At 49.2% G+C, this 25,997-nt stretch overlaps 2 protein-coding genes across 6 annotated transcripts in view; both read left to right on the top strand.

Moving 5' to 3' along the window:
* Positions 1–5,499, top strand: part of Galnt6 (polypeptide N-acetylgalactosaminyltransferase 6) — a 38,953-nt gene extending 33,454 nt beyond the window's left edge. For 4 of the 5 annotated variants that reach the window (XM_052748995.1, XM_052748993.1, XM_052748996.1 and 1 more), the window contains exons 9-12: positions 275–406; positions 890–991; positions 2,849–3,001; positions 3,842–5,499. In XM_052748995.1, coding sequence (XP_052604955.1) covers positions 275–406; positions 890–991; positions 2,849–3,001; positions 3,842–3,955 — 501 coding nt within the window. In that variant the 3' untranslated portion in view covers positions 3,956–5,499. The remainder of the gene's footprint in view (positions 1–274; positions 407–889; positions 992–2,848; positions 3,002–3,841) is intronic. The other variant, XM_052748997.1, reaches the window with a different exon arrangement.
* A 6,512-nt stretch (positions 5,500–12,011) lies between these two features.
* On the top strand, positions 12,012–25,734 carry Cela1 (chymotrypsin like elastase 1). The gene is made up of 8 exons (XM_052748992.1): positions 12,012–12,303; positions 12,930–13,012; positions 14,803–14,903; positions 16,384–16,509; positions 18,024–18,160; positions 19,613–19,758; positions 24,736–24,885; positions 25,462–25,734. Exons 1-8 carry the CDS (start codon positions 12,264–12,266, stop codon positions 25,477–25,479), a joined length of 801 nt encoding a protein of 266 aa, XP_052604952.1. The 5' UTR covers positions 12,012–12,263; the 3' UTR covers positions 25,480–25,734.
* The last annotated feature ends 263 nt before the right edge of the window (positions 25,735–25,997 follow it).

Here is a 25,997-nt window from a genome sequence, read left to right as displayed (position 1 = left end):
GGGGGACTCCCAGCATCGCTTAGAGGGGAAAGGAGGAAGGAGAGCCTGTCCCTGGAGGAATTGGCTCTGACCGGCTCAGAATTGAAGACCAGGAGGGCTGACTGAGGGAGTGTTGTGAGGTGGTGAGGTCCCCAAGGTGAGGCAAGGGGTCAGATACAGCATGAGAGGCTGAGCCGGTAGCCATGACGAGCAGGAGAGAGTGGCCTCGATGCTCCATGTTGTCTGGGCTGTGGCGCTCACCTTTGGGGGGGGGGGGGGCTGACTTGGTTGACAGAATAATTTCGGTGACATTTCGGAGCGACTGCAGCTGAGGGAACAGCTACATTGCCACAACTTTTCCTGGTATCTGCAAAATGTCTACCCGGAGATGTTTGTCCCTGACCTGAACCCCACCTTCTATGGAGCCGTAAGTTAGCCTGCCCATCAGAACCCCAAAGAAGTTAAGACCACGCAGCCCAGGAGCGGCCAAGCCAGGAGGATGAGGGAGACAATATGGGGCTTCTTCCAATAGTTAAAAACCTGATAAAGGGGGAAACCAGGAGTAGTGATTCTGAAGTGTTAAGTCTGGGAGAATGCCCAGGAAGGTGGGTCAGTATACATCTCTGGGCCCCATGCTCAGTTTCCATCCAGATCTTGAACAAGGCCCAGGTGATGCTGAGGGTAGGGTCAGCTCCTGTGTGCTGAAGACCTCCCAGGACCTGGCATCCTAAGGGTCTGACCATCTTTCCCCACAGAGTGCACCCAACCCTGCCCTGCCCTGCCCATCCTCAGGGCTCTTCAATCACACATTGCTGTTAGCTCCAGGCATCTGGGTTCATGCCCAGAGGACCCAGTTGCGTCCCACACCCAGCTGAGCTGTCCTGATTGCCCTCTGTCCCCCTTTGTGCAGATCAAGAATCTTGGCACCAATCAGTGTTTGGATGTGGGCGAGAACAACCGCGGAGGGAAACCCCTCATCATGTATGACTGCCACAACCTTGGCGGCAATCAGGTAGAGCAAACACGCTCATCCTGGGCGGGCCCGACGGAAGCCCGTCTCTGAGGCACCCCCTCTTCCCACGGGCCCCCTTTCTCTACTCAATAGTCCTTTCCTGAGGCCTGCAGTCGAGGAGATGCGGGAGGCGGCGTTGCCCCTGGGGCAGGAAGCAGCTAGGCTAAATGGGGAAGCATGATAGGCTCAGACAGCTGAAGCCGGGGCTCAGAGCTGGCATCATGCTGGGCGCTAGAGGATGAGGGGGCACTGCCAACAGAGGGCTGTGGGTGAGACTAGCTGCTGGGGGCCGTGGGGAATTGTGGAGCACTCTCGCCCACCTATACCTGCACTCAGCTTTTATCCTTAATGCCCCCCGACCAGAAACTACCACACTGACTCTACCTCCAGTAGTGGCCCCCCACCCCGCCACAGCCACCTACCGACATCCTGGAAACTTACACATACCCCACAGTGCCCCGGCACATCTCTGAGGGGTAACTAGTACTCCATGTCTTAAAGTTCTACTGCTGTGATAAAACACCATGACCAAAAGAGAGAAGGGTTATAGACACAGGGTCTCACCATGTAGCCCTGGCTGTCCTGGAACTCACTCTGTAGACCAGGCTGGCCTCAAACTCATAGAGATCCACCTGACTCTGCCTCCTGAGTGCTGGGGTTAAATCTGTGCACCCTCACTGCCTGGTGGGTTTCATGTTACAATTCTATGTCACAGTCTACCATGGAGGGAAGTCAGGGCGGGAACTTGGAGGCGGGAACAGAAGCAGAGGCCATGGAGAAACAGTGCTTGCTGGCTTGCTCTCCAGGCTCCTGTTCAGCGGGCTTCCTGCCCACCAGGATCTCCTACTCAGGAGCGCCACCTCCCACAGTGGGTGTGCCCTCTCATTAACCAAGGAAATGTCCTGCAGCCTTGCCCTACAGGCCAAGCTGATGGGGACATTTTCTCAGTTGAGATTCTTCTTCCAGATGACCCTAGCTTATTTCAAGGCAACAAAAACAAGCCAGCATGCTCCTGTCCACTGCCCCTCAGCCATCCAGTACCCAGAGCTGGTAAATAAAAACAGAGCGGACACAAGATAAAGGTGGCCCGAACCGACTGCCGAAATGTGCAAATGAAAACAGCCATGTGAAGGCAGATTCAGATACAACTAGCTTGCGAGATGATTGTGGGTGGTTTGTTGGTGGATATCTTTTATTTCAGTGGTGATTTACCGGCAAAACCAGAACCAGCAGTTGACTGAGATGGCTGAGATGGCACATGCCATGGGCTGAATGGCACAATGTTCCAGGAGTTGGAAGGCTGAGGCAGAAGGATCATGAGTTTGAGGCCAGCTTGGTCTACATGACAAGAGATATAGACCAGCCTGTGCCATTAAAAAAAAAAAAAAAAAAAAAAAAAAAAGCCGGGCGGTGGTGGCGCACGCCTTTAATCCCAGCACTCAGGAGGCAGAGCCAGGCGGATCTCTGTGAGTTCGAGGCCAGCCTGGTCTACAGCGCGAGATCCAGGAAAGGCGCAAAGCTACACAGAGAAACCCTGTCTCGAAAAACAAAAAAACAAAACAAAAAAAAAGACTCCGTGTCACACACAAAAAAGTAGGGCTCGTGTTCCAGCGAGTGACGTCATGGTAGTGCTTAAAATAAGACTAAGGTGCATTCTAATTTATCGTTCTATATGCACTGTTAATCCAGTACAACCTGATGTGGTAACAATCATGACTCAAATCACTAAGAGTCTCGGCACAGCCTCGCTTCCTCCCCCAGGAAGCCCTCTGGTGGGCACCACAGGGCAAGTGACTTCGGGAGGCAGGGGGGAGGCTGGCCGCCTGCTCCACAGGACATCTTTGTCTTGACTTCCAGTACTTTGAGTACACATCCCAGAGGGACCTTCGTCACAACATTGGGAAGCAGCTGTGTCTACATGCCAGTGCTAGCACGCTGGGCCTTAGGAGCTGTCAGTTCATTGGCAAAAATAGCAAAGTGCCCAAGGACGAGGAATGGGAATTGACCCAGGTGAGTCAGTGGCCCAGAAAGCTTGGGACCATGGGTCCAGAGCACCACATCTGCCCCTTCTTCATCTTCTTCCTCTTCTGCCTGGGCATCATGGGATTAGAGCAGGGTAGAGTGCACAGTAGGTGTGGACTCGGTCATTGTCTGGTTCTGGCTATTAAAAAAAAATGGAACAGAGATAATGATCCGGGCACTTCTCCCAAGGCACATTGTAAGGCTGAATCCACATAGATGAAGGTGAAGAGTCACTCATGGTGCTCCCCTGCCTCAGTGTGCCAGGTGCAAAGCAATGCACAGTCAGTGTCTCTCTTAATAGTTTAGGGGTTCCATCCCAAAGGACTACGTCCGCATTTCTACAGAGTGACCAGATGAAATTCAACACGTTTGTCTGGCCCGGGCCCCACCCCTGGCCAACGGAAGGCTGGGGTTCAGGCCTCCCTGAGTCTGACCACAGCGCCGTGAGACAGGTGGTGGTGACTCACTTCACTAAGCCCGAGCTCAGAGAACAAGAATGGCCTGACCATGGAGCTACCAGAAAGGACAGAGCCAAAGTTTAACCAGAAGCAGAAAAGGGGGGCAGGCAGCCGTGGCCCCAAGTTTTTGAGCCTGGTCATCCTGGGGGAAGGGAGGCCCTGAAAGGGGTTTGTTTGTTTGTTTGTTTGTTTGTTTTCTATCAGCCATGGTCTTGCGGTCTTCCACAACAACCATCAGGCTAGAGCTGGCCCGGGGCCCAGCGTCCCCATGGGTGCCCTCTTTGTATCTCACTCTGTTTCCTTTGCCTTTTGTCCACTGCCCTTGTCTCATGGCCTTCAGGGGTTGACCCTTCGCTGTGTTCCCTTTCAGGATCAACTCTTCAGAAACTCAGGATCAGGCACCTGCCTGATATCCCAGGACAAAAAGCCAGCCATGGCCCCCTGTAACCCTGGTGACCCACGCCAGCTCTGGCTATTTGTCTAGGCCTGGGATCATCCCCAGTGCGCATCCAACAAGGGCCTCAGGAGGTGGGGTCACCAAACATCTGGAAGTCTTCTCCCCTGGCTCTTCTGGAGGCCTGAGAGTTGGATTTCTAAGCCCAGTGGCCATCAAGGCAGAACCTTCTTAATTCTTGCAACAACGGGTCCCGTGTTCTTTCTTCCGTGCCAGTGGAAGAGACCAGGACGTCACAGAGTACTTGGCCCAAGGCTTTCCTTGTCTCCTAGAGACAATGGCCTCCAAAGCAGACTGGAAGGACGTCCTACAGAAGAACTGGAAGCGCAGAGACCCTCCCTTGTTAGCACAGCCTAGTGCCAAACCGTTCTGACTTACACAGAGTGCCTTTATCCTGTAGCATTTGCACAATTATGCATGGACGGGACAGGAAAGGAGAGGCCAGAAAGGAGCAGCCGGAAAGAAGCCGCCATTGTGCCAATAAGGCTGAGACAGAGCTGAGATATAGTTCAGGGAAAGGCCCTGGGTTTGACTCCCTAATACCACAGAAAACAGAAAAGAAGGAAGGAGAGGAGAGCGGAGACAAGAGGAAGTAGGGGCCTTTTCTGCAGTCACGGCTAGTTGGTGCTGAACCAGGGCTCCCTCCAGCACGCAAGAACACTAGGCCATGTATTTGCCGCCAGCCTTGCCGTTTCTTGGCCGCTCTCCGACCATTCTGACTGGCCGGCTGGCCTCCAGAAAGCCAGGTAGCAAGATGGGAGACCACGTTGAGAATCCTGGACTGTTAGTGTTGAAAGAAGTTCATGGGCTCAGGTGCCAGTGAGTCTCGAGGCGTAAGGCCTTGGCCCCTGTGTTCTACCCCATACATAAGGAGATAAAAATCAAAGCAGGAACTAGGCATGAAGGCCCAGGCTTGCAGTCTACTTAGAGACTAACACATCCTAAATCCAAGGCCAGCAAGCCTGGGCTACAGAGTTCAACCTCGTCTTGAAAGCAATAAAAAATAGCGTGAGGAATATAAGGGCAATGCCTTGCAGCCCCTGAACTATGCTAGACCAGTTTCTTAATTTATTTTTCAGCAGAAGCTAGACAGGTGTTTTGTCCAAGGTCCCTGGCAAGATGTTTGGCAGCTCTGAAGCCAAATCCCCAATAAGGCTAATCAGAGTCCTAGCGAGTCCGAGGAGTCGGGAACAGCGTGCAGATGACTGGGGGGACTAACCCCTCAGCTCTCCTCACACGAGTGCCCCGTGTGGAGCCGACCTGAGGACGCCAACCTTTCTACAATCAACTTGGACCCCACCGTTCTGCCGGAAGAAAATAGGACCGTCCAGGAAGGCTTTGGGGGACTTCAGTAGCAAGCTGTCACCACATGAGGGTGCCATGGGACCACAGCTGCCTCCCACTCCATGCACCTGCACATTGCAGGAAGTGCAGGAAGTCTCCCATGTCCCCTGGGTGACAGGGGTGGTCTAGCCAAAGGGAAGGAAACTGGCCAAGCTGTGATCCAGGGTGGGGGAAGGGAAGAGAGGCTGACATGGGGACCCGGTGGAAATAAAGGTTTTATGATATTGGTAGAGGGCGTCCATCTTGGGCTCCACACACTCTGCTTTGGCTGAAACAGATTGGGAAGAACCACATTGTTCTGTTACAGCCGCCATCAAGTGCAAGCATCCTCTAGCCAGTGTGTTGGGTGTAAAGTGTGTGTAGGTGTGAGACGTAAGATGGGGCCTTCCCCCCACGGACTCCCCACTCTGTAAGCGATCCCCAGAATGTGCTAGTGAAGGAGTTAAAGGGAGTCAGGGAAGGCCTCCTACAGTGACGGTCGACCCCATCAAAGGAAGGACTTGAGGACGGATGCCAGACAAGCAGCTCTTCAGCACGAGCCAAACCCCGGGCGAAGGTAGGAGGAGCCTGGGAAGCAGACCGTAGGAGAGCTGGTCATGGGAATAGAAGCCGGAAGGTGACCTTGGTGGGTCCCAAGGCAGAGGCAGGCAGATGTCAGTCTTACAGCCTGGTCTACATAGCAAGTTCCGGGCCAGCCAGGGCCACACCGTGAGACCCAGTCTCAAAAAAAGGGAGGGGGGCTGAAGAGAGGCTCTGTCTGTTCATCCAGGGGACCTGGGGTCCATTCCTAGCAGCCACCCAGTGACTCAAAACCAAGTGTAACTCCAGTTCTGGAAGATCTATGTCATCTCTGAACACACTGGGCACATGCATGGTACACAGACATATATGCAGCAAAACACTCATACCCATAAAATTTTTAAAGTTAATTTAAGAGCTGGGGAGAGTTTGGTGAGTAGCATGGCCTGGCATGCACAAGGCCCAGGGTTTGATCCCCGAAGCCAGGTAAAGTGGATGATAGGTGACACAAGCCAGTACTGAGAGCTTTCGGGAGGTCTCATCAGAAGCAAGATGAGACTCTCACATCAATTACAGAGTTGGAGACCAGCCTGGGCTACAGTGACAGCAGTGTGGATCACATTGGCATGAAGATGACATCCAGAGTCTACTCACTTCTTCGGATCTTAAACACTTCCGTGGCCCCTAAATGTATTCTGGCCCTACCCACTGTGCCTACTGGCTAGAGGGGGTGAGTTCCAGCTGAGGAGAGCTCAGGGAGCTCACAGAAAATAAGGATGCAGGTCCTCCTACCCCAGAACAGGCCCAGGTTAGGGGAGGGGCCATATTGACTGGAGTGTTAAAAAGACTAAGAAGTTGGCTGCCTCGCTGACCTTGCCCCATCTCAACACTTTCCTTAAAGCCTACCCCAGACTATTCTCAGGCCTGCCAAGGGTCCTGTCTTCTCAAATCTGCTGCTGCCCCCATGTAACTACTTTCTGATACTTTAATTTTGAGACGAGGCCTCAAGTAGCTCAGTCTGGCCTCAAACTTGCTAACTCACTATGAGTAGAGAATGACCTTGAAAACCTGCTCCTCCTACCTCTACCTCCTAAGTGCTGGGATCATATGCCTGCATCATCACACCTAGCTGGATTTGCTTGCTTGCTTTTCTTTTTCTTTCTTTGTTTCTTTCTTTGTTTCTTTGTTTTTTCTTTCTTTCTTTCTTTCTTTCTTTCTTTCTTTCTTTCTTTCTTTCTTTCTTTCTTTCTTTCGTTTGTTTTGACAGAATCTCACTTATATACCCAGGTACCTGTGGTGTTGTTTTGACAGAATCTCATTCCTAGTTACCTGGAACTTGATATTCTAGACCAAGCTAGCCACAAACTCAGAGAGCTCCACCTGCCTCTGCCTCCTGAGTACTCAGATTAAAGGCGTGGGCCACCACACACCGTCCTATTTATTCTTTAGAAGGGATAACTGTCTTCAGTATGGAACATAGATCTCCCCATGCCCTTTTCTATGAATATGCAAAAGCATGCACATTATAAATAGCTTTCTTCACTTAGCATGCCAACAATGTCTCTTCACGTCAGCGTATTTAGATCTAGCTCACTCTTTATAGCTGTGTAGTATTGCTGCTGTAAGCCCAGCACTTGGGAGACTGAGACAGGATTACAAGATAGAAGCTAGCCTGAGCTACATAGCAAAAGTCTGTCTCAAAAAACTAAAGAAAAGAAAAATAAAGGCTTGACTTTCTTCTCTGCCTCCCCTCCCTACATCCCTCAGCTCCTCTTCTTCCTTTTTTCCAGATAGACACATGAGGTGTAGCCCAGGCTGGCCTCCAGCTCTCAGTCCTACCTCCCTCGCCCCATGCTGGGATCCCTGGTTTGCCGTGTTTCTCACGTGTCCTTGTAACGTTGCTTCAGGAAACTCTCCAGAGTAAGCACTCTGACTCCAGTGGGGACAGAAGAGAGGAGCTGTCACAGGTGGACCAAAGCCAGGACACCTCCTGAAAGGCCTGCTGGGTCCTGGGGTCAGCTGGCATTCTCGTTTTTTTATGTTCTAAAACCACAAGGTGGAGCCTGCAACAAGCAGGTGAGCAGGTTGTTAGGGCGACGACCCATTGCTTCAGCTGTTTCTCCAGGTCATTCTATTTCAGGTAGCAAGTGAAGTCATGCTTGGCAAGTGGGCAGTACAAACAGTGCTTTAAGTAAATCACTAAATAAATCAACAAGTCAGTGTCTAATAATAGTTTTTCCACCATTCGATCCAATTTATTCAAACCTCCTCTGGGTCAACATGGATTTTTCCAAACTTTGTGGGAAATGTTATGACCAGCCATGAAGTTTTACAGTAACCTATACTATACCACAGCAGTATAGTTTACTATACTATCTATACTATACTATACCATACTATACTATACCACAGCAGTATAGTTTACTATACCATACTATACTATACCACAGCAGTATAGTTTACTATCCTATCCTATCCTATCCTATACTATACCACAGCAGTATAGTTTACTATACTATCTATACTATATCATACCATACCATACTATACTATACTATACTATACTATACTATACTATACTATACTACAGTAGTATACTTTACTATACTATACTATACCACAGCAGTATAGTTTACTATACTATACTATACTATACAATACTATACCACAGCAGTATAGTTTATTATACTATCCTATCCTATCCTATACTATACTATATTATACCACAGCAGTATAGTTTACTATCCTATCCTATCCTATCCTATACCATACTATCCTATACCATACTATACTATACTATACTATACTATACTATACTATACTATACCACAGTAGTACACTTTACTATACTATACTATACTATATAATACTATACCACAGCAGTATAGTTTACTATCCTATACTATACTATACCACAGCAGTATAGTTTACTATACTATACTATACTATACTATACTATACCACAGCAGTATAGTTTACTATCCTATCCTATACTATCCTATCCTATACTATACTATACCACAGCAGTATAGTTTACTATACTATCTATACTATGCTATACTATACCATACTATACTATACTATACCATACCACAGCAGTATAGTTTACTATACTATACCACAGCAGTATAGTTAACTATACTATACTATACTACAGCAGTATAGTTTACTATACTATACTATACTACACTATACCACAGCAGTATAGTTTACTATACTATACTATACTATACGATACCATACCACAGCAGTATAGTTTACTATACTATCTATACTATACTATACCACAGCAGTATAGTTTACTATACTATCTATACTATACTATACTATACTATACCACAGCAGTATATTTTACTATACTATCTATACTATACTATACTATACTATACCACAGCAGTATATTTTACTATACTATCTATACTATACTATACTATACTATACCACAGCAGTATAGTTTACTATACTATACTATACTATACTATACTATACTATACTATACCACAGCAGTATAGTTTACTATACTATCTATACTATACTATACTATACTACACTATACCACAGCAGTATAGTTTACTATACTATCTATACTATACTATACTATACTACACTATACCACAGCAGTATAGTTTACTATACTATCTATACTATATTATACTATACCACAGCAGTATAGTTTACTATACTATACTATACTATACCATACCACAGCAGTATAGTTTACTATACTATCTATACTATACTATACTACACTACACTATACCACAGCAGTATAGTTTGCTATACTATCTATACTATACTATACCACAGCAGTATAGTTTGCTATACTGCACTATACCATAAAACAGCAGTATAGTTTACTATACTATCTATACTATATTATACTATACTACACTATACCACAGCAGTATAGTTTACTATACTATCTATACTATATTATACTATACCACAGCAGTATAGTTTACTATACTATACTATACCATACCACAGCAGTATAGTTTACTATACTATCTATACTATACTATACTATACTATACTATACTATACTATACTATACTATACCACAGCAGTATATTTTACTATACTATCTATACTATACTATACTATACTATACTATACCACAGCAGTATAGTTTACTATACTATACTATACCATACCACAGCAGTATAGTTTACTATACTATCTATACTATACTATACTATACCACAGCAGTATAGTTTACTATACTACACTATACTATACCACAGCAGTATAGTTTACTATACTATACCATACTATACTATACTATACTATACTATACTATACCATACCATACTATACTATACCACAGCAGTATAGTTTACTATACTATCTATAGTGTAACTATATACCACAGCCTCGCATCTTTGTTTAATTGAAAAGGATGTGTTCTAGCCCCACAGTGGTGGTACACAACTTTAATCTCAGCACTCTGGAGGCAGAGGCAGGTGGATATCTCTGAGTTCCAAGCCAGCCTGGTCTACAGAGCGAGTTCCAGGACAGCCATGGCTACACAGAGAAACCGTGTCTTGAAAAAAAAAAAAGATGTGTTCCTAGGATTGGAATGGCTTATTTGGAGGGGGTGGGAGGAGCAATGTCTTGACATTGAAGGCAGCTGAGGTCACTGTCTATGATTAAACCTATAAATGAGAATGAGAGAGCCTGAGGTGGGCACCTGTAACCTCAGCACCTAGAGGCAGAGGTTCAAGACCAGACTGTACCTCAAAGAGAAAGGAAGGTTGACCAGTTTAAGGATGAAGTACCAGTTGTGAAGGGTTTAAGTGGAAGCCTAGAGCTTGTTCCTGCTTTTGTTTGTTTGGGAAAGGGTCTCCTTTAGCCCAGGCTGGCTCTGAACTCCTCTCCAGCCTCCTACCTCCCCCACCTTCTCAGCACTGCAATTGCAGATGTGAGCCCCTGCTCCTGGCAGGAGACTGGTTTTCAAGGGCCCATGGACTGGGTTTCTCTGGGCCAGGCCAAGAACAGACACAGATATGGAACTGATCATGCCCTTAAAGGCTGAGAACATTGGAGTCTGTGATGCCGGGCTATACCCAAGAGGAGGCTCTCAAGCTTTCTCTTAACACACCTCATCCTGGACCAGCAACTGCCTCTCAGTCTCCAGAGAAGCAAGAAGGTGGAAAGGAATGGCAAGATGCCCTGAATTCTCCGGCCACCTCAGCCCTCTGGTTTTTGTTTTTTGTCTTTTGTTTTGTTTTTTTTTTTTTTTGTTTTGTTTTTTGGATGCTAGAGGCAGACTGCAAAAAAAGAGCTTCGACCTACCTGGGCACCCGTTATCCTGAAGGCTCAGGGGCCAGACTGCAGAGCTCTGCAAATGCCTTCCCGGGCCTCTCTCAGCCCTGCAGCCCCAAAGCCTGGACTCTGAGGTGCATAGGTGCAGAGGGCCCTAGGGAAGTCACGGCAGCTTCCAGGCTCCGCTATACTGCTGCTCCCACACCCTTTGCTGAGGCCTGCAATGACCCCGACCATCATGTGCCCAGTTGATGGTCCTCTCTCCTCTTTGGGGCACACTGACCTCTGACCTCCTCCTTCTTCTTCTGGCCCTTCCTCTTGTGCACCCTCTGCCCTCCATTCTTATGGCCCTCATCCTCCCAGTCCTGAGGGTTCCCTCTTCCAGCTTGCCCACATTCTCTTGCCCTGAGAGCTCCGTGGTTTTCCTACTGAGCCTTTCCAGATCCGTTTCTCTCCATAGCGTCCTCTTTGCTTTGCTCCTGGGCTCCAGCCTGCATCCACGTGCTGGGGACAAGCCCCATCTCCCTCTTTGGACACAGAGAAGCTGCTGTGTTCTCCTTCTCCCCGATTCTCCCCAGCCCCCAATCCCTACATGCACAGGACAGGTCTCTGCGTTATAGTCCCACAGTGTACAGTGGGGCAGCGGTGGATGCTGAGAGAGATTCTGGCAACGTGGGGTACACCTGAAAGAAAAGCAATCCTCATTCTGCAACTTAAATTTTTTTAGTATCACATTTACCTATCTACGTATTTATGGTGTGTGTGTGTGCACGCGTGTGAGCGAGTGTGTGAGCACATGCACGTGGAAGCCAGAGGACAACTTGTAAGATTCCATTCACTCCTTCTATTGTGTCTGTTCTAGAAATTGAACTGGGGTCGACAGTTGGGGGCAAAGGCTATTAACCCTCTCCGCCATCTCAATGATGTGCCCTCCATCTTATTCCTCAAAAAAGAAAAAAAAAAGGATCTTCTGGATGCTTTTCAACTGAAACAGGTTAACTGAGCGCTAACCTTGTTCTGTCTTCGAGTAACAGATAAATGAGTTGACTTGAAACTTTTCCTTTGTACTTCCATGGCACCTGTGCTTTCCTGCCTTCTACCCACAGCCCTGCCCAGCTGGCAGGAGGAAGGTCAGCAAAGCTGCTGATAAGAGGAATATAAAGAGGGTTCGGCTCATGGCAAAGGGGCAGTGGTCTGCTCTCTCGGCAACATGTTACACTTCCTGGTGTTCGCTTCCCTGGTCCTGTGTGGTGAGTGGGTCTTCTGGCCGGAGCTCTGAGGGAGGGGGATTTGAGCAGGAGGGTCAGAAAGTCTCTAAGCCCAGGCTAGCTCTCTATCTCAGAGGAAGATGAAAAGCTGTGCCTGTCAGTCTAGCAGAAACCCTCTGGAGCAGAAGAGAGGCAGGACTGAGGAGCTCTGACTGACTGCCGGGCAGGTGCCTGCTGGGTGGCAGGTGCCTGACCAAGAAGCATAACGAAGCCCCTTTAGGGGTTCCCCACCAACCTTCCCGACTGCTGTCCATGGCTTCTGGAGAATCCTGCCGAAGCATGGGGAGGGGGCCCCTCAAGGTGACCTTGAGCCAGGGAAGAGCATGGGCACCTGTGGGCCCCTCGCCTGGTGGTTTGGGAAAGGTCTCCCCCTGCCAGCCAGAGTTCTCGCACACCCCAGAGAAGCAGGAGGTGCTCTGAGGCTCTGTTTTCAAAGGAGGCGAAAGAGGTGCACACAGCTCAGGGCTGGGCCCCCTGGGCCTGTTGCGGAGAGCTGAGAATTTGCAGACAAAGCTAACAGTCTTCAAAGCCGAGCTGCCGCTCCCACCCCCGCCCCGCTGACCCCATGCTTAGTCATCACCCACTTTTCTTTCTTCTGCCCCACAAAGGACACAGCACCCAGGACTTTCCAGAAACTAACGCACGGGTGGTTGGAGGGGCTGAGGCCCAGAGGAACTCTTGGCCATCTCAGGTGGGTGGTTCCTCCTGCCCAGGCTTTTACCCAGGCCAGAAATGCTGTGTATGCCCTCCCCCGAAAAATTTTATTTTTACGTGTATATGTGTGTTTACCCTCAGGCAGCTCACTTGCTGTCTAGTTCTGAATTTTAAAGATGTGTGCGACCAGACTGAGGTGGAACTCTAAATGCAAAAGGCTTGTGGAGAGGGAACTTATACACCAGTCTCAATGGGCGTGTGTGTGTGTGTGTGTGTGTGTGTGTGTGTGTGTGTGTGAGAGAGAGAGAGAGAGAGAGAGAGAGACAGACAGACAGACAGACAGACAGACAGACAGACAGACGCAGAGAAAGTGCCAGAGCGCCACAGGGCAGCTAGAGCCTTCCACCATGTTTGCGGCAGGGGCTCCCACGCTCCAGCCCACTCCAGCGCCAGCACCAACCCCTCCCTCCCTCACTGACCCCTCAACCTTCCAGCTCATTCTCCGGCTCCACCTCCCACCTCACCACAAGGGTTCTGGGAATCGCAGGTGCTCACCACCACATCCAGGTTTGGGTTTGTGGTGTGAGACAGGGCCTTGCCATGTTAGCCCTGGCCGTCCTGGAACTGGCAATCTAGACCAGGCTGATCTCGAACACGCAGACTCTGGCTGCCTCTGCCTCCCAGGTGCAGGGGTGAACACACCAGTCCCTCAAGTGGGGTCTGGGGATTCACACTCAGGTCATCAGGTTTGCACAGTCAGTGATTTTACTTGTGACCCAAACTTCGTTCCTCCTTTCTGTAGTGTGAGGGCTTGAACCCACGACCTTGCTGGTGCCTCTGAGTTACATCCTCTCCTCACAAGCTGTTTTCATTATTCCTGTGACAGCCTGTGTGACCCCAAAGGCGCCACACGCCCTAAAACATACATACATCTACCACTTCACAGTGTGCCCCAAACACAGGGGCTAATGTTTTCACATCCTTTTTAAATTTTTTTTATTTTTATTTCCTATGCACTGGTGTTTTGCCTGCGTGTACGTCTGTGTGAGGGTGTCGGATCCTCTGGAACTGGAGCTACAGACAATTGTGAGCTGCCATGTGGATGCTGGGAATTGAACCTGGGTTCTCAGGAAGAACAGCCAGTGCTCTTAACCACTGAGCCATCTCTCCAGCCCCATCTTTCCACATCCTCAAGAGGACACTTGAGCCTGACTCAATGCAGACATGAACACATAAAGTCAGTACAGTAGCTGCTCACCAGTCATAACTTCCAGAGGAATTCTGCAATTACAATTACATTTAACTTACAGCAGTCTGAACCCAATTTTCAGAAGCAGATCTATTGTGTAAAATGAGAAAACACAAACTGATTTAAAAAAAAAATTCCATTGTCATTCTAAGTCCTCCCGGATGTGGGAGGCTGGGGTACTTCTAGAAGACATTGAAGAGGGGACCCTGAGACCTGAACCTGTAGGGCTTGGCTGAATGAGCAACGCTTGGCTCCCTTTTGGAAAGGAGAGATAAAAGAACCTGAGTTTTAACCCACAGCAACATCCTAGTGTAGAGATGCCTAAGGTGCCTATGTGTGCCTTTGCTTTCTCATGTGTGTGTAGCAAATGTCACCGAATGGTAGAGACTCTTTTCAGCCGACCCCAGAAGCAACTAATACCTCTTCTCAGCAAGCTGCTTCCAGCCGATCCAGAGCCATCGGCCAAGGGGGAGATTGGTTTGCTATCCCCGGTCCAGGAAGTTAGAGAATGTTTTGAATAATGTCAGGAGTTCTAGAAGATGACTCCAGCCCTCCCTGCTTTCTTCCCTCCTGACTAGATTTCCCTCCAGTACCGTTCTGGAGGGCTGTGGTACCACACCTGTGGAGGAACCCTCATCCGACGCAACTGGGTGATGACCGCCGCTCACTGTGTGGACAGGTGAGAACAGTCAGTCTCCGAGCCCCTGGGAGGAAGTGACTGACCCTTCTGGAAGAACGTGTACTTGGACTTCTCCGGGCAGGGCTGGAGAGGGTCATCGCTGAGCCCAATTGTGTTTGGGGGTCCCTGAGGGGACAGTATAGAGGAAGTACAAGTTTTGGAGTCCAGCAGGTCCACATTCAAATCTCGTTCCCGTATCTATGGCCATGTGACCTTCTCTGCTCTCCCAGTCTCTCATCTCTGAAGTGGGAAAATAATACAGACAACGGAGGAGACACTTAAACGCTGACTCAGCATCTGAGTACTGGTCAATTTTCCCTGCTTGTAACAAGCAATAGTTTCCTTTTTAAAAAGTTGGAATGTGTTATTATTATTACTATTAGTATTAGTATTGTTGTTGTTGTGTGTGTGAATGTGTGTGAGCAGGATGCAGGGGGCACACGGCATGATGTACATACAGAGATCAGAGGACAACTGTGTGGAGCTGATTTTCCCATCCCCGGCCTAGAACCCAGGTTACATGCTTGCATAACAAGTGCCTTTATCCACTGGACCATCCTTACCTGCCCAGTTCCCAGATTTGAACACATTAGAATCACATGGGAAGCACATAGAATCAGTTGGTGGGTCCCCTCAGCGGAGTTCTGATATGGCAAGTCCCGGGTGAGGCCTGATGACTGTATTTGTGGGGGCGGGGAGGGGGAGGGGCCATGCATGTGTGTATGAGCGCATACAGGTGTGTGATTGCCCATATGGGCCTTTGTGTAGGTCCGAGATTGACATCAGAAAGTCTTCCTCGATCACGTCACCTGATTTTTTGAAAGAGTCACTATTGAACCTGGGACTTGATGTTTTTGCTAGGCTGGGCAGCGAGGCCCTGGGATGCATCTCTGCCTCAGAGCTGGGGTCAGAGGTATCTCCTCAGGCTTGCACAGTGAACCCTTTCCCACTGAGCTGTCTCCCCAGACCCCAACAGGTTTCCAGGTGACCGTAAGGGTGCTGGTCCAGGACCACGCTTTAGGAGTTACAGGTCTAAGTCGTATATAGTGATGTACGTTTGTAACCCTGGTACAGGAGGCTGAGGCAGGAGGATTGAGAGTTTGAAGCCAGCCTGGGATGAGACCCTGTCTAAACCAACAACAACAACACATACGTGTGTGTGTGTGTGTGTGTGTGTGTGTGTGTGTGTGTGTGTGTAACCAATAGGTTTATTTCCCTCATGGATAGGTGCCATTGGGTACTATCATATTCAACTTATACTGTTAGCTTAATAAACTGAGAATGTGCAGCTGGTTGTATTTTTTTCTGCTGCCACAAGTTACTAACTTTAGGGAATGGGGGGACTTGCTGTGTCCTAACCTTTTGCCCTCCTGTCTGGGTCAGATGGACTGAGTGTCCGTCCCAAAAGTAAACTGTCACCACTGCCCTCCTCCCCTCTAAGGGGGAAGGAGGTCCCTCAGGCTTCCTTCTCTCTCTCCAGCCCGATGACTTTCCGTGTGGCTGTCGGAGATCACAACCTGAGCCAGAACGATGGCACGGAGCAGTACGTGAGCGTGCAGAAGGTCGTGGTGCACCCCAGCTGGAACAAGGACAACGTGGCTGCGGGGTACGCAGGACACTAAACTGGCTGTGCGCTGGGGCGGGGCACCTGGCCACTGGGCCCCTGTTTCCCCCACTTGTTCTCTTGTGGTGGGGGGAAGTGGGGTGCTGGAAGGATGGCCTGAAACTTCCTGTGTGGCTTTTGTAGCCTGGCCTTGTTGAGTCGTGGGTGGAGCCTGGAAGAGAGCCCCATGTCCTGCCTCAGGCCATGTGCTGGCCTCTGGGCCAGGAGCACACCTGAATGCCTGAAGAGCTTCGGGTTTATCTCTTGTGGGTGGGGCTGCACAGTTGGATCGTGGGAGGACGTGTCTGTTTTAATGTCTCTGTTTTTCTGGGAGTGGGTATTTTGGTTTGGTTTTGGTCTTTGGAGAATCTCTCATGCAACTCAAGCTGGCCTTGAACTCACTGTGTAGCCGAGGTTGCCTGCACCCTGCCTCCCGAGCGCTGGGGTTCCAGGATCTCAGCACCACTCAGGGCTTTGTTTGGTCTTTGTTATTTATTCCCTCTATGGAATATACTTCATCCATACAAGGAAATTTTGTTTCGTTTTGGTTTGGCTTTGGTGTGGGAAAAGGAACCCAGAGCCTTGAACATACCAGGCAAGTACACTACCCTTGAGCCCCACCCCAGCCCCTGGGGAATTTTCTTAAGGTGGGTTGTAAAGTTTTGGAAAGGTAATCATTAACTTGGTAGTTAGGGAGCCGCCCTTAATGGGACAGTCTGGTAAGCCCAGCACTTGAAAGGCTAAGGCAGGATGATCAGGAGTTCAAAGTCATTATCAACTACACGGTTAGAACAAAGACAGCCTGGGATCAGAATGACCCAGTTTCTAAAACACCTAGCCCCATGTCTGCCAAAAAAATAAATAAAAAGTAAAACAAGAGCAGGGGACGTAATTCAGTGGCAAAGTGCCTGCCTGACATGCTTGAGGCTTTATCTAGTTCAATCCCTCGACCTAGAAAAAAATGGTAGTCATGGAAGGGGTTATTGGTGTAAGTTTGTGATCCAGTCCAATACCGGCCTACGTGTGACCCTCAGCGTGACGCCCCCCCCCCCCCCAGCACCACAAAAGATTAAAAAGGTCTTCTGTTCTGTAGAATGTGTAGGGGTGGCTTCAAGTAACTGGTATGATTCTGACAGATGTTTCAGAATTGTACCTGTTAAGAACTCTGTAACGGAGATCACATCACCTGCGTTTTTATAACTCTGGCTGTCCACCACCCCAGGTTGTGAAGCAGAGCCAGGCTGCAATTCCAACATCCTACCAGCAGGTGGTGCTGCTATTCATCAAATGTCCCGCAACTCAACTGCTTCCAAGTTTGCCTCCCTCCTTTAAGTGTGTCTGTGTCTGTATGTATCTGTGTGTATGTGTGCGTGTGTCTGTGTTCACATGTGTGCAGGTCCAGAAGTCATCAGACTGCCCAGAGCTGGAGTTACGGGCACCTGGTGCTCAGGACTGGACTTGAGTCCTGTGAACAGCAGACCTGACTGTAAGTAAGCCCACCTCCGTCTCTCCTGCAGCTATGACATCGCCCTGCTGCGCTTGGCCCAGAGTGTCACACTCAATAACTACATCCAGCTGGGTGTTCTGCCCCAGGAGGGAACCACCCTGGCAAACAACACTCCCTGCTACATCACAGGCTGGGGAAAGACCAAAAGTAAGTCGTACATGCTCCCACCATACACCACTGAGATGTTGATGAAATGGGTGAGCTCCGCATTATTTTCTATGATTCTAGACATTTACAGCCAGAGTCAGATGACCTAGAGAGCCATAGATCAAACCACTGATACAGTTGAGTCAGAGGTTCACAGACTCTCATAACCAAAGAAAGAAAAGAAAAACTTACCAGAGAAATTAGTTTGTGCTGGCCCTTATCTTATACATTAGGAAATTGGGCACAAAAAAGAAAGTAAAGCACTTGGTCATGTGACTGGTTACAGGTATCCGGCCTTCACTTTGGCGGTCTCTGCCCCTGCACAGACAGGTACCCAGCTGAACTGGAGTAAACAGACCTGGGTGGGCTGCAGATCCAGTCACAGGGCAGAGGAGGCCTCTGCTCCCCTCTCCTCATCATGGCGGGAATGTTACCCAAATGATGTGGAAAGATGGGCGAGCTGTGAACAGAGGCGTTAGGAACGTGGAAACAGAAGCCTGGCAGCCACAGGCAGGAGTCGGGTTCCTGGAGAAGAGTTGAGGCCTTACTTGAGCACAGTCTATTGGGGAAAGCCGGGGGCAAACATAGACAGACTTCTAATCCAGCTCTCAGTTCCTGTAATAGCACCGTGGTTCTACAATGGGAGAGGACTGTTAGGACCTACAGAAATGGCATCAGATGCAAAAAGGCTTTGAAGACTCAAAAAGCCAGATAAAGGAAAGCTGTATTAAGCTCCCCCCCCCCTTTTTTTTTTTTTTTTTTTGTTTTTCAAGACAGGGTTTCTCTGTGTTGTTTTGGTGCCTGTCCTGGATCTTGCTCTGTAGCCCAGGCTGGCCTCGAACTCACAGAGATCTGCCTGGCTCTGTCTCCCGAGTGCTGGGATTAAAGGCGTGCACCACCACCGCCCAGCTTTAAGCTCCTTTTAAAAATGATTCATTTTTATTGTTTTTAACTATGTGTACATGTATGTGTCTTCACATGTATGAAGTGCAGGGCCTGCAGAGTTCAGAAGAGGGTGTTTGCCCAGAAGGGTGCTGGGAACTGAACTCAGGTCCTCGTCAAGAACAGCAAGGGCTCTTAACCAATGAGTCATCTCTCCAACCCCTGAACTCAGCTCTTAGGAAGTGGAGATAAATCGCTGTGGCACAGGCCTCTGGTCCCAGCACTCAGAGCATAGAAGCAGGCGGATCTCTGTGAGTTCAAGGCCAGTTCTAGGACAGCGATGGCTACATAGTGAGACCCTGTAGAAGAAAGAAGAAGAGGAGGGAGAGGAGGAGGAGGAGGAGGGGGAGGAGGAAGAGGGGGAGGGGGAGGAGGAGGAGGAGGAGGGGGAGGAGGAAGAGGGGGAGGGGGAGGAGGAGGAGGAGGAAAGAGAGGGCAATAAGACACTGGCTACATGAGCTGTGGAAGGATTCTTCCCTGTGCTGACTTCCAATGTGACATCCCATTCAGCCAACGGGCAGCCATCTCAGACCCTGCAGCAGGCATACCTGCCCAGCGTGGACTATGCCATCTGCTCCAGCTCCTCTTACTGGGGCTCCACAGTGAAGAGGACCATGGTGTGTGCTGGGGGAGACGGGATTCGCTCGGGATGCCAGGTGAGTGCACGCAGTGAGCCCCCTTTGACTCTCCGCCTTTGGCTCGCCCTCAGTCCCTCACCTGCTCTTGCACCCATGGATGGACTCAGCTTTCTGCTCTGTCACAGAACCTCAAGGTGGGAAGGACTATGAAAATGCCTCGTTCAATAGCCTTACCTCAAAAGCTGCTCTGTGGCCCTAACGCTCCTGTGTTTACGTACGTGTATAGTCTTTAGAAGTTGCTTGTGACCTAAATTCTTTTAACGGTAGCTGTGGGGCTGGGCCTGTGGGGAGGGTGGTGGTTAACTGTGTGAAAGGCAGCTTCCAATCCCATTGTACATCCCCTTTTCTTGTACGTCCTTGCCGCTGCCCTTTCCTCTGGTGTTGACAGGAGTGGGTGCAGGTGGGCACAGCAGAGGCACCCACACTAAGCAGTTCTATAATCTTATACAGTGCCGAGAATTCTCAACTCAGGTAAGATCAACGCACAGTAAACCATATCACAGGTTGCTCAGTACCCTTCAATCTGCGTACATGTCTCACACATGCCAGGAACTGTGCTGGGTGCTAGGAATCTAGAGAGGGTTAAACAAGGACAAGTGAGCTGGGCGGTGGTGGCGCACGTCTTTAATCCCAGCACTCAGGAGGCACAGCCAGGGAGATCTCTGTGAGTTCGAGGTCAGCCTGGTCTACAGAGCGAGATCCAGGACAGGCACCAAAACTACACAGAGAAACCCTGTCTCGAAAAGAAAGAAAGAAACAAAGAAAGAAACAATGACAAGTGAAGGACTAGAGCAGTGTGGCGTCGTCGGAATGCTGCCGAACCAAGTGTGGTGTCATAACACTGTGGCTAAACGTTTTGGTAAAGACAAGCAGAGTGACATGGAGGCCTCCGAATAGTCACTACCTCTTTCTGCTGGTAAAAGTCGGGAAAGACCTACCTTCCCCGAGACAGTGGAACCTGCAAGGAGTCTTGAAGGTTCAGTGCCAGTGACCCAGGTGAAAAGCGGGGAGTCACTCAGAGGAAGGGGCAACACGAATGAAGGCATCCGGCTTACGGCACCAGGGGAACAAGAGGTCTTTCCTTCAGCTAGAACGAGATAGGGCTCAGAGGCTCCCAAGTCATGCCCAGCCTGCCGCCTGGTTGTGTATGGCCGGTGAGCTATTGGCTATGGTTATAACCTTTGGAAATGGTTAAAAAAAAAAAAAAAACCCAGAGGATAATCTTTCAGCTGTGAGCACAGTGACATGAGCATAGAGCCTGGGTTCCCTCAGTGTCACATAGATGGGGTGTGGAGGTGTGTGTCTATAATCCTAACCCTGGGGAGGCAGAGGATGGAGGCCCAGAGCATCAAGATCATCTCGGGCTACAAAGCCAGGTCAAGACCAGCCCAGGATACCTGAGATATTATCTTGAGAACAGAAAAAATAAAACAAAAAATGGAGCTTGGGAGAGAATGCCAGGTGAGATGCCCTTGGGAACAAATGTGACCCCTCACCTCAAGGAAAAGTTGCAGAATAGTAAAGAAAGTGGGTTGGGAAAGATCCGCAAGAACAGAAAGGCTTGACTGTTCCAGGGGTGAGTGGAGGAGAGAGAACACACCCAGATCCAAGGGAGGGCTGTAGACGTGAGAGAAAAGCATGCAACCGGATCTACAGACCTGGGGAGAGACTGACAGGTCATCCCCTAGCTGCGATGGATGAGGGCTGTAAGTGGCTCATTTGGTAACTGTTTGTCATGGCAAGAGTATCTGTAGACGGTGAGGTCAGAAACACAGTTGACAGGTAAGGATGAAAAGATATTCTTCAGGGAATGTGGGTCACTCTTCAAGAACCTGGACGAGGGAGAGGGACAGACAGCCTGGAGGCATTGGAGAGAGAAGTCGTGGAAAGACGGATCTTTCAATGGGGAAGGAAATTGAGGGTGACAATGGGCAGAGAGGAAGGTGTCCTGGAGACCGGAAAGGATAATGGACAGCCCACGATCCCAGGAAGGAAGGGAGGGATGGGAGCCAGAGCCCAGGTGGAGCTGGCTTTAACTGGGGGCGGGGAGTGGGAGGTGGCGAATGTTCCCAGAACGTGAACAGGTTTGGAGGCAGGTGTTCTGTTTTATTGCTTCTGGTTACTCATGAACTAGGAAGTCAGTTTGACTGCTTAAAATGAAGGGGCAAAGGTTGCACATGCCTGGGATAATTACAGCGAGCGGGAAAGGACTGTCCTTCAAGGCGGTGAGGTTGGCCTAGGCTCCACTCACTCTTCCTCAGAGACCTAGTCAGGGAGTGGATTAATTCCGGGCTGGGTTTTCTACCTGCCTGTGGCAATGGCACAGGAGTGTGGTTTGACTGCAAGACCCCAGCTTTGTGGAAGGGAAGAGAAGTCCACAGGAGGCTGGAGTGCTCGTTACCACAGGATGGAAGGACCAAAGGATTTTGTGTAGCCAGTGCTTTTCCAGTTTCCACTGCTAAAATTTAAACACCATGACGTCGGGCGTGGTGGCACACGCCTTTAATCCCAGCACTCGGGAGAAAGCCAGGTGGACTTCAGGGTTCAAAGCCAGCCTGGGGTACTTAGTAAGACCCTATCTCAAAATAAATATAAATAATAAGAATAATAGTACTTTAAAAGAGAGATAGGCTAATGCACAGTACAACCAACCTCTTCCAGGTTTCCTTTCCTTCCTCAAGTCCAGCCTGCCTGAACTAATTCACATACCTCTGCTCTCAAAAGACCTTCAATTCTGAAGAGCTTGAGAATTTTATTTCCCCAAACTGATACGTCTTTGTAATAAATGTGTCTCTGGATCCTTTCTTACTGGAGATCCCCCAGATAGTAGGCCTTTGAGGTTTTCAGAGGCCTAAGTGAGTCCCCTTCTCCTCCGAGAGGATCTACGGCTCTCTCTGGCTTCAGTTTATACATATCCACGCCGGGTTCTTTTGCAGCTTCTCAGAACTTCTGACCTAGATCTCCAGCCATGACTTCCATCTCGTCCAGCTCATTCCCTTCCCGTGCCAGTCAGCAGAAAGCCGTAGTATTCTACACTCTCAGTTCTCCCCCGTTCCATTAGTTCTGAAATACTCTCAGAAAATTGTTGAGGTGTGGGGTGGAGAGATGACTGCCTGGCGGCCCAACCCCCTTAACTTCAGCTCCAAGGGGTCTGACGCCCTCCTCTGACCTCTGGGGGCACTAGGCAGGCACGTGGTGCAGAGACATATACACACAGGCAAAACATTTGCACACATGAAATAAATCTTAACTTTCCTCCCCTTGATTTGCTAGAGTATGGGTAGGAGAGGTTTGGTTTTTGTGTGTGTTTGAGTAAAATTGTCTGAAAACATTTTTCCCTGAGTAGTCAGGGTTATAGTGAGCTCTTTGAAGAATTAGCTCCAGTTTTAATTTTTTTGGTCACCTTCCCTAGTTCTTCTTGTGCGTGTTTATCTGTGTGTGCAAGTGTGTGTTAGGGGATAGGGGCAGAGGACAACCTGTGATGTCATTTTCAGGCACTGTCCACCTTTATTTTTGAGACAAGGTCACTTACTACCCCCTAATTTACAAAATAAGCTAGGGTCCAGGGTCTGCCTGCCTTCACCTCCCCAGCACTGAGATAACGGGGGCTTTTTTAAAAAAATCTGGATTCTGAGGATCAAATCCAGGTCTTTGTGTTGATTTTAACCACCCTTCAAGCTGAGCAATCTCCCCTGCCTCCTTTTCTTTTGAAGTTTAATTTTTATTGGTGCTAAACGTATTGCTTGTGTTGGCAAATGAGACTACAAATCTTAATAGTGAATAGTAGAAAAGAACAGGACAGTCGTCCGTCGTATTGACACCATCCCCTCCCCAGAGGACACCAATTTCAGTTAACCTTTTTTTTTTTTTTTTTGGTCAGGGACTCTCTATAAAGCTCAAACTGGTCTGGAACTCACTCTGTAACTCAAGCTGGCCTCAAACTCACAGATTCCTAAATTCTAGGATTACAGGCATGTGCCACCATGTCAGCTCAGCTAACCTTTTGAAATCTGCTTCCATAGGTTAAATATATTAGTATACATTTATATATACACACACACAGGCACACACGCACACACTTTGGGGCTAGAGAGATGGCTCAGCTTCTTGCTCCTCCAGAGAACCAGAGTTCTGTTCCCAGCACCTGTCAGGTGCCTTACAAGCTACACTTGCCTATAACTCCAGATCCAGGGGGCCAGACTCTCTCTGGCCTCCACATACACATAATTAAAAATTAAAAGTAAATTCAGCCAGGCATGGTGGTTCATGCCTTAAAAAGCTAATTAAAAATAAATGTATGTATGGGCACTGTGGCCGTGTCTGGCACTTGCGGAGGAACCAGAGTCATGGACAGTTGGAAGCCACCACATGGGTGCTGGGAACAGAACTGGGAGTCTCTTTGAGAGCAGCAAGTGTTCTTAGCTACTGGGCCATCTCTCTGGTCCCCTCAAAGCCCTGTCTGAAGAAAGAGAAGGGTTGGGGGAATGGGGAGAGAGACAAACGTGTGTGCTTAGCCTGTGTGTAGGAAGCCATGGGGTCCACTTCTAGCCTCACCTGAGCAAACAGCAGCAAGGGTTGGAGCCTGCCAGCAAGCTGGCTCAGCAAGCCTGCCAGCCTGAGTTCAGTCCTCAGAACCCATGTGGAAGGAGAGCGCCAACGTCCGAAAGTCGTCCTCCGACAGCCCTGGGGAAGAACGGCAGAGATCTAAAACGGCAGGCCACGGGGGTCCAAGTGGGACCTCCACTTCCTTTGCAGCCACACAATGGAAGTCTTCCTTTCTCAACACGCAACCTTCACCCCACCCCACCCCTACCCGCACCCCTGCACCACTCACGTCCTGCCTCGGATTTTGGGGTCGATGTCTTATTGCTATCTTTCCTCTCCACAGTGGTGCATATAATTTTAAGTTATTGTTTTTTTAAGTGTGTGCGCGCGCGTGTGCGCGCACGCAGGAAGTGAGCTGCAGTTTTAGAATTCTGTTGCTTTTTCTGACAGGGTGACTCTGGAGGCCCCCTCCACTGCTTGGTGAATGGCCAGTATTCTGTCCATGGAGTGACCAGCTTTGTGTCCAAGCTGGGCTGTAACCTCTCTAGGAAGCCCACAGTCTTCACGAGAGTCTCTGCTTACATCTCTTGGATGAATAATGTGAGATCCTGAAAATGCTGAGCTGAAGCTCCCTGGTGATCCAGGCAGTGTCTGCCTTAGGCAGGGAACCCCAGGCTGGGGAAGCCTTGTCTCCGTAGCTGCCTTCCCTCCCTCCACAGGGGCTCCCCTTCACACCCCTCACTCTTTATAGTTTACTCTAATCCGAATCAAGCACACACACTGCTATCCTGAATCAAAGCCAAGGGAGGGCTTCAGAAAGACCCGCACTCCAAGCACCCACCTCTCCCTGAAGCATGCCCTCATTTTCACCTGTGAAAGATGTCTTACTGCCTAGCTGTTCTAGCCACGGAGCCACACACAACACATCACTGTGCCTTCCAGCCATCAGACACGTTCTGGAGCCTTCCTCCATGAATCTTGGCTCACAGCCATTTTAAGATCTGTCCTTGCCAGTCTTGGCTATGTGGCTAACACTGAGGTGTCTTGTCACAAATGAACCCTGTTTTCTGTTGACCACCCCAGAAACCCAGTGCATTGTCATACTCACCTAGAAGCCCTGAGGAAGTAAAGTGGGCAGAGGTTACTGACTGAGAACATAACTGTCTTTTCCTTCAGGTCATAGCCTCCAATTGAACATTTTCCTGAGTCAAGATAGAGTCAACATTTGCCTTCCCAAGATGGTTCCTAGCTCTGCGATAAGACTTGAAGTCAGCAGGAAGTGATGGGGTCATCACTCAGCGGTGGAGCACTTGTTTAACATGTACCAAACCCTGGGTTCATCCCCAACGGGGGCGGAGGAGTGTGCTGATGGTGTAGCTCAGCAGTGGAAGCCTTGTCTAGCATGTGAGAAGCCCGGGGCTGGGTCTCCAGCACCTGGGGCAAAGGAGGGGGTGGGGATGAAAGACAATCCTGAGACTATTGAACTGGATACAGAAAGGCAAATAAAACTGAATGTATTATCATATTGTGTGTTTGTTTTTACCATTAAGCACCCTACAGGAAACCCAGTTGTAAGTCCTAAGATGAATTTCACCACAGCCATGGCCTGGCTCTTCCCTTTGCTCTGTATTTGGAACAAGTGCTAACTCCAAGCTCCTGGATGACAGGAGCCTCAGGATGTCCTAGAGGTGTGGGGTTAGGAGGTCAGATGC

This window comes from Peromyscus californicus, unplaced genomic scaffold (genome assembly GCF_007827085.1).
Source record: "Peromyscus californicus insignis strain IS unplaced genomic scaffold, ASM782708v3 Scaffold_20__1_contigs__length_68692818, whole genome shotgun sequence".
NCBI classification, from domain to species: Eukaryota; Metazoa; Chordata; class Mammalia; order Rodentia; family Cricetidae; genus Peromyscus; species Peromyscus californicus.
Note: the sequence above shows the minus strand (reverse complement) of the source record. Positions and strands in the feature narration are given on the sequence as shown.

What these genes read in the sequence shown, in the direction of transcription:
- Cela1 (XM_052748992.1), top strand. Translation starts at nt 12,264, where the DNA reads ATGTTACACTTCCTGGTGTTCGCTTCCCTGGTCCTGTGTG. An exon ending in CGCTTCCCTGGTCCTGTGTG is followed by an intron (nt 12,304 to 12,929) that starts GTGAGTGGGTCT and finishes TGCCCCACAAAG; the next exon opens with GACACAGCACCCAGGACTTT. An exon ending in GGAACTCTTGGCCATCTCAG is followed by an intron (nt 13,013 to 14,802) that starts GTGGGTGGTTCC and finishes CCTCCTGACTAG; the next exon opens with ATTTCCCTCCAGTACCGTTC.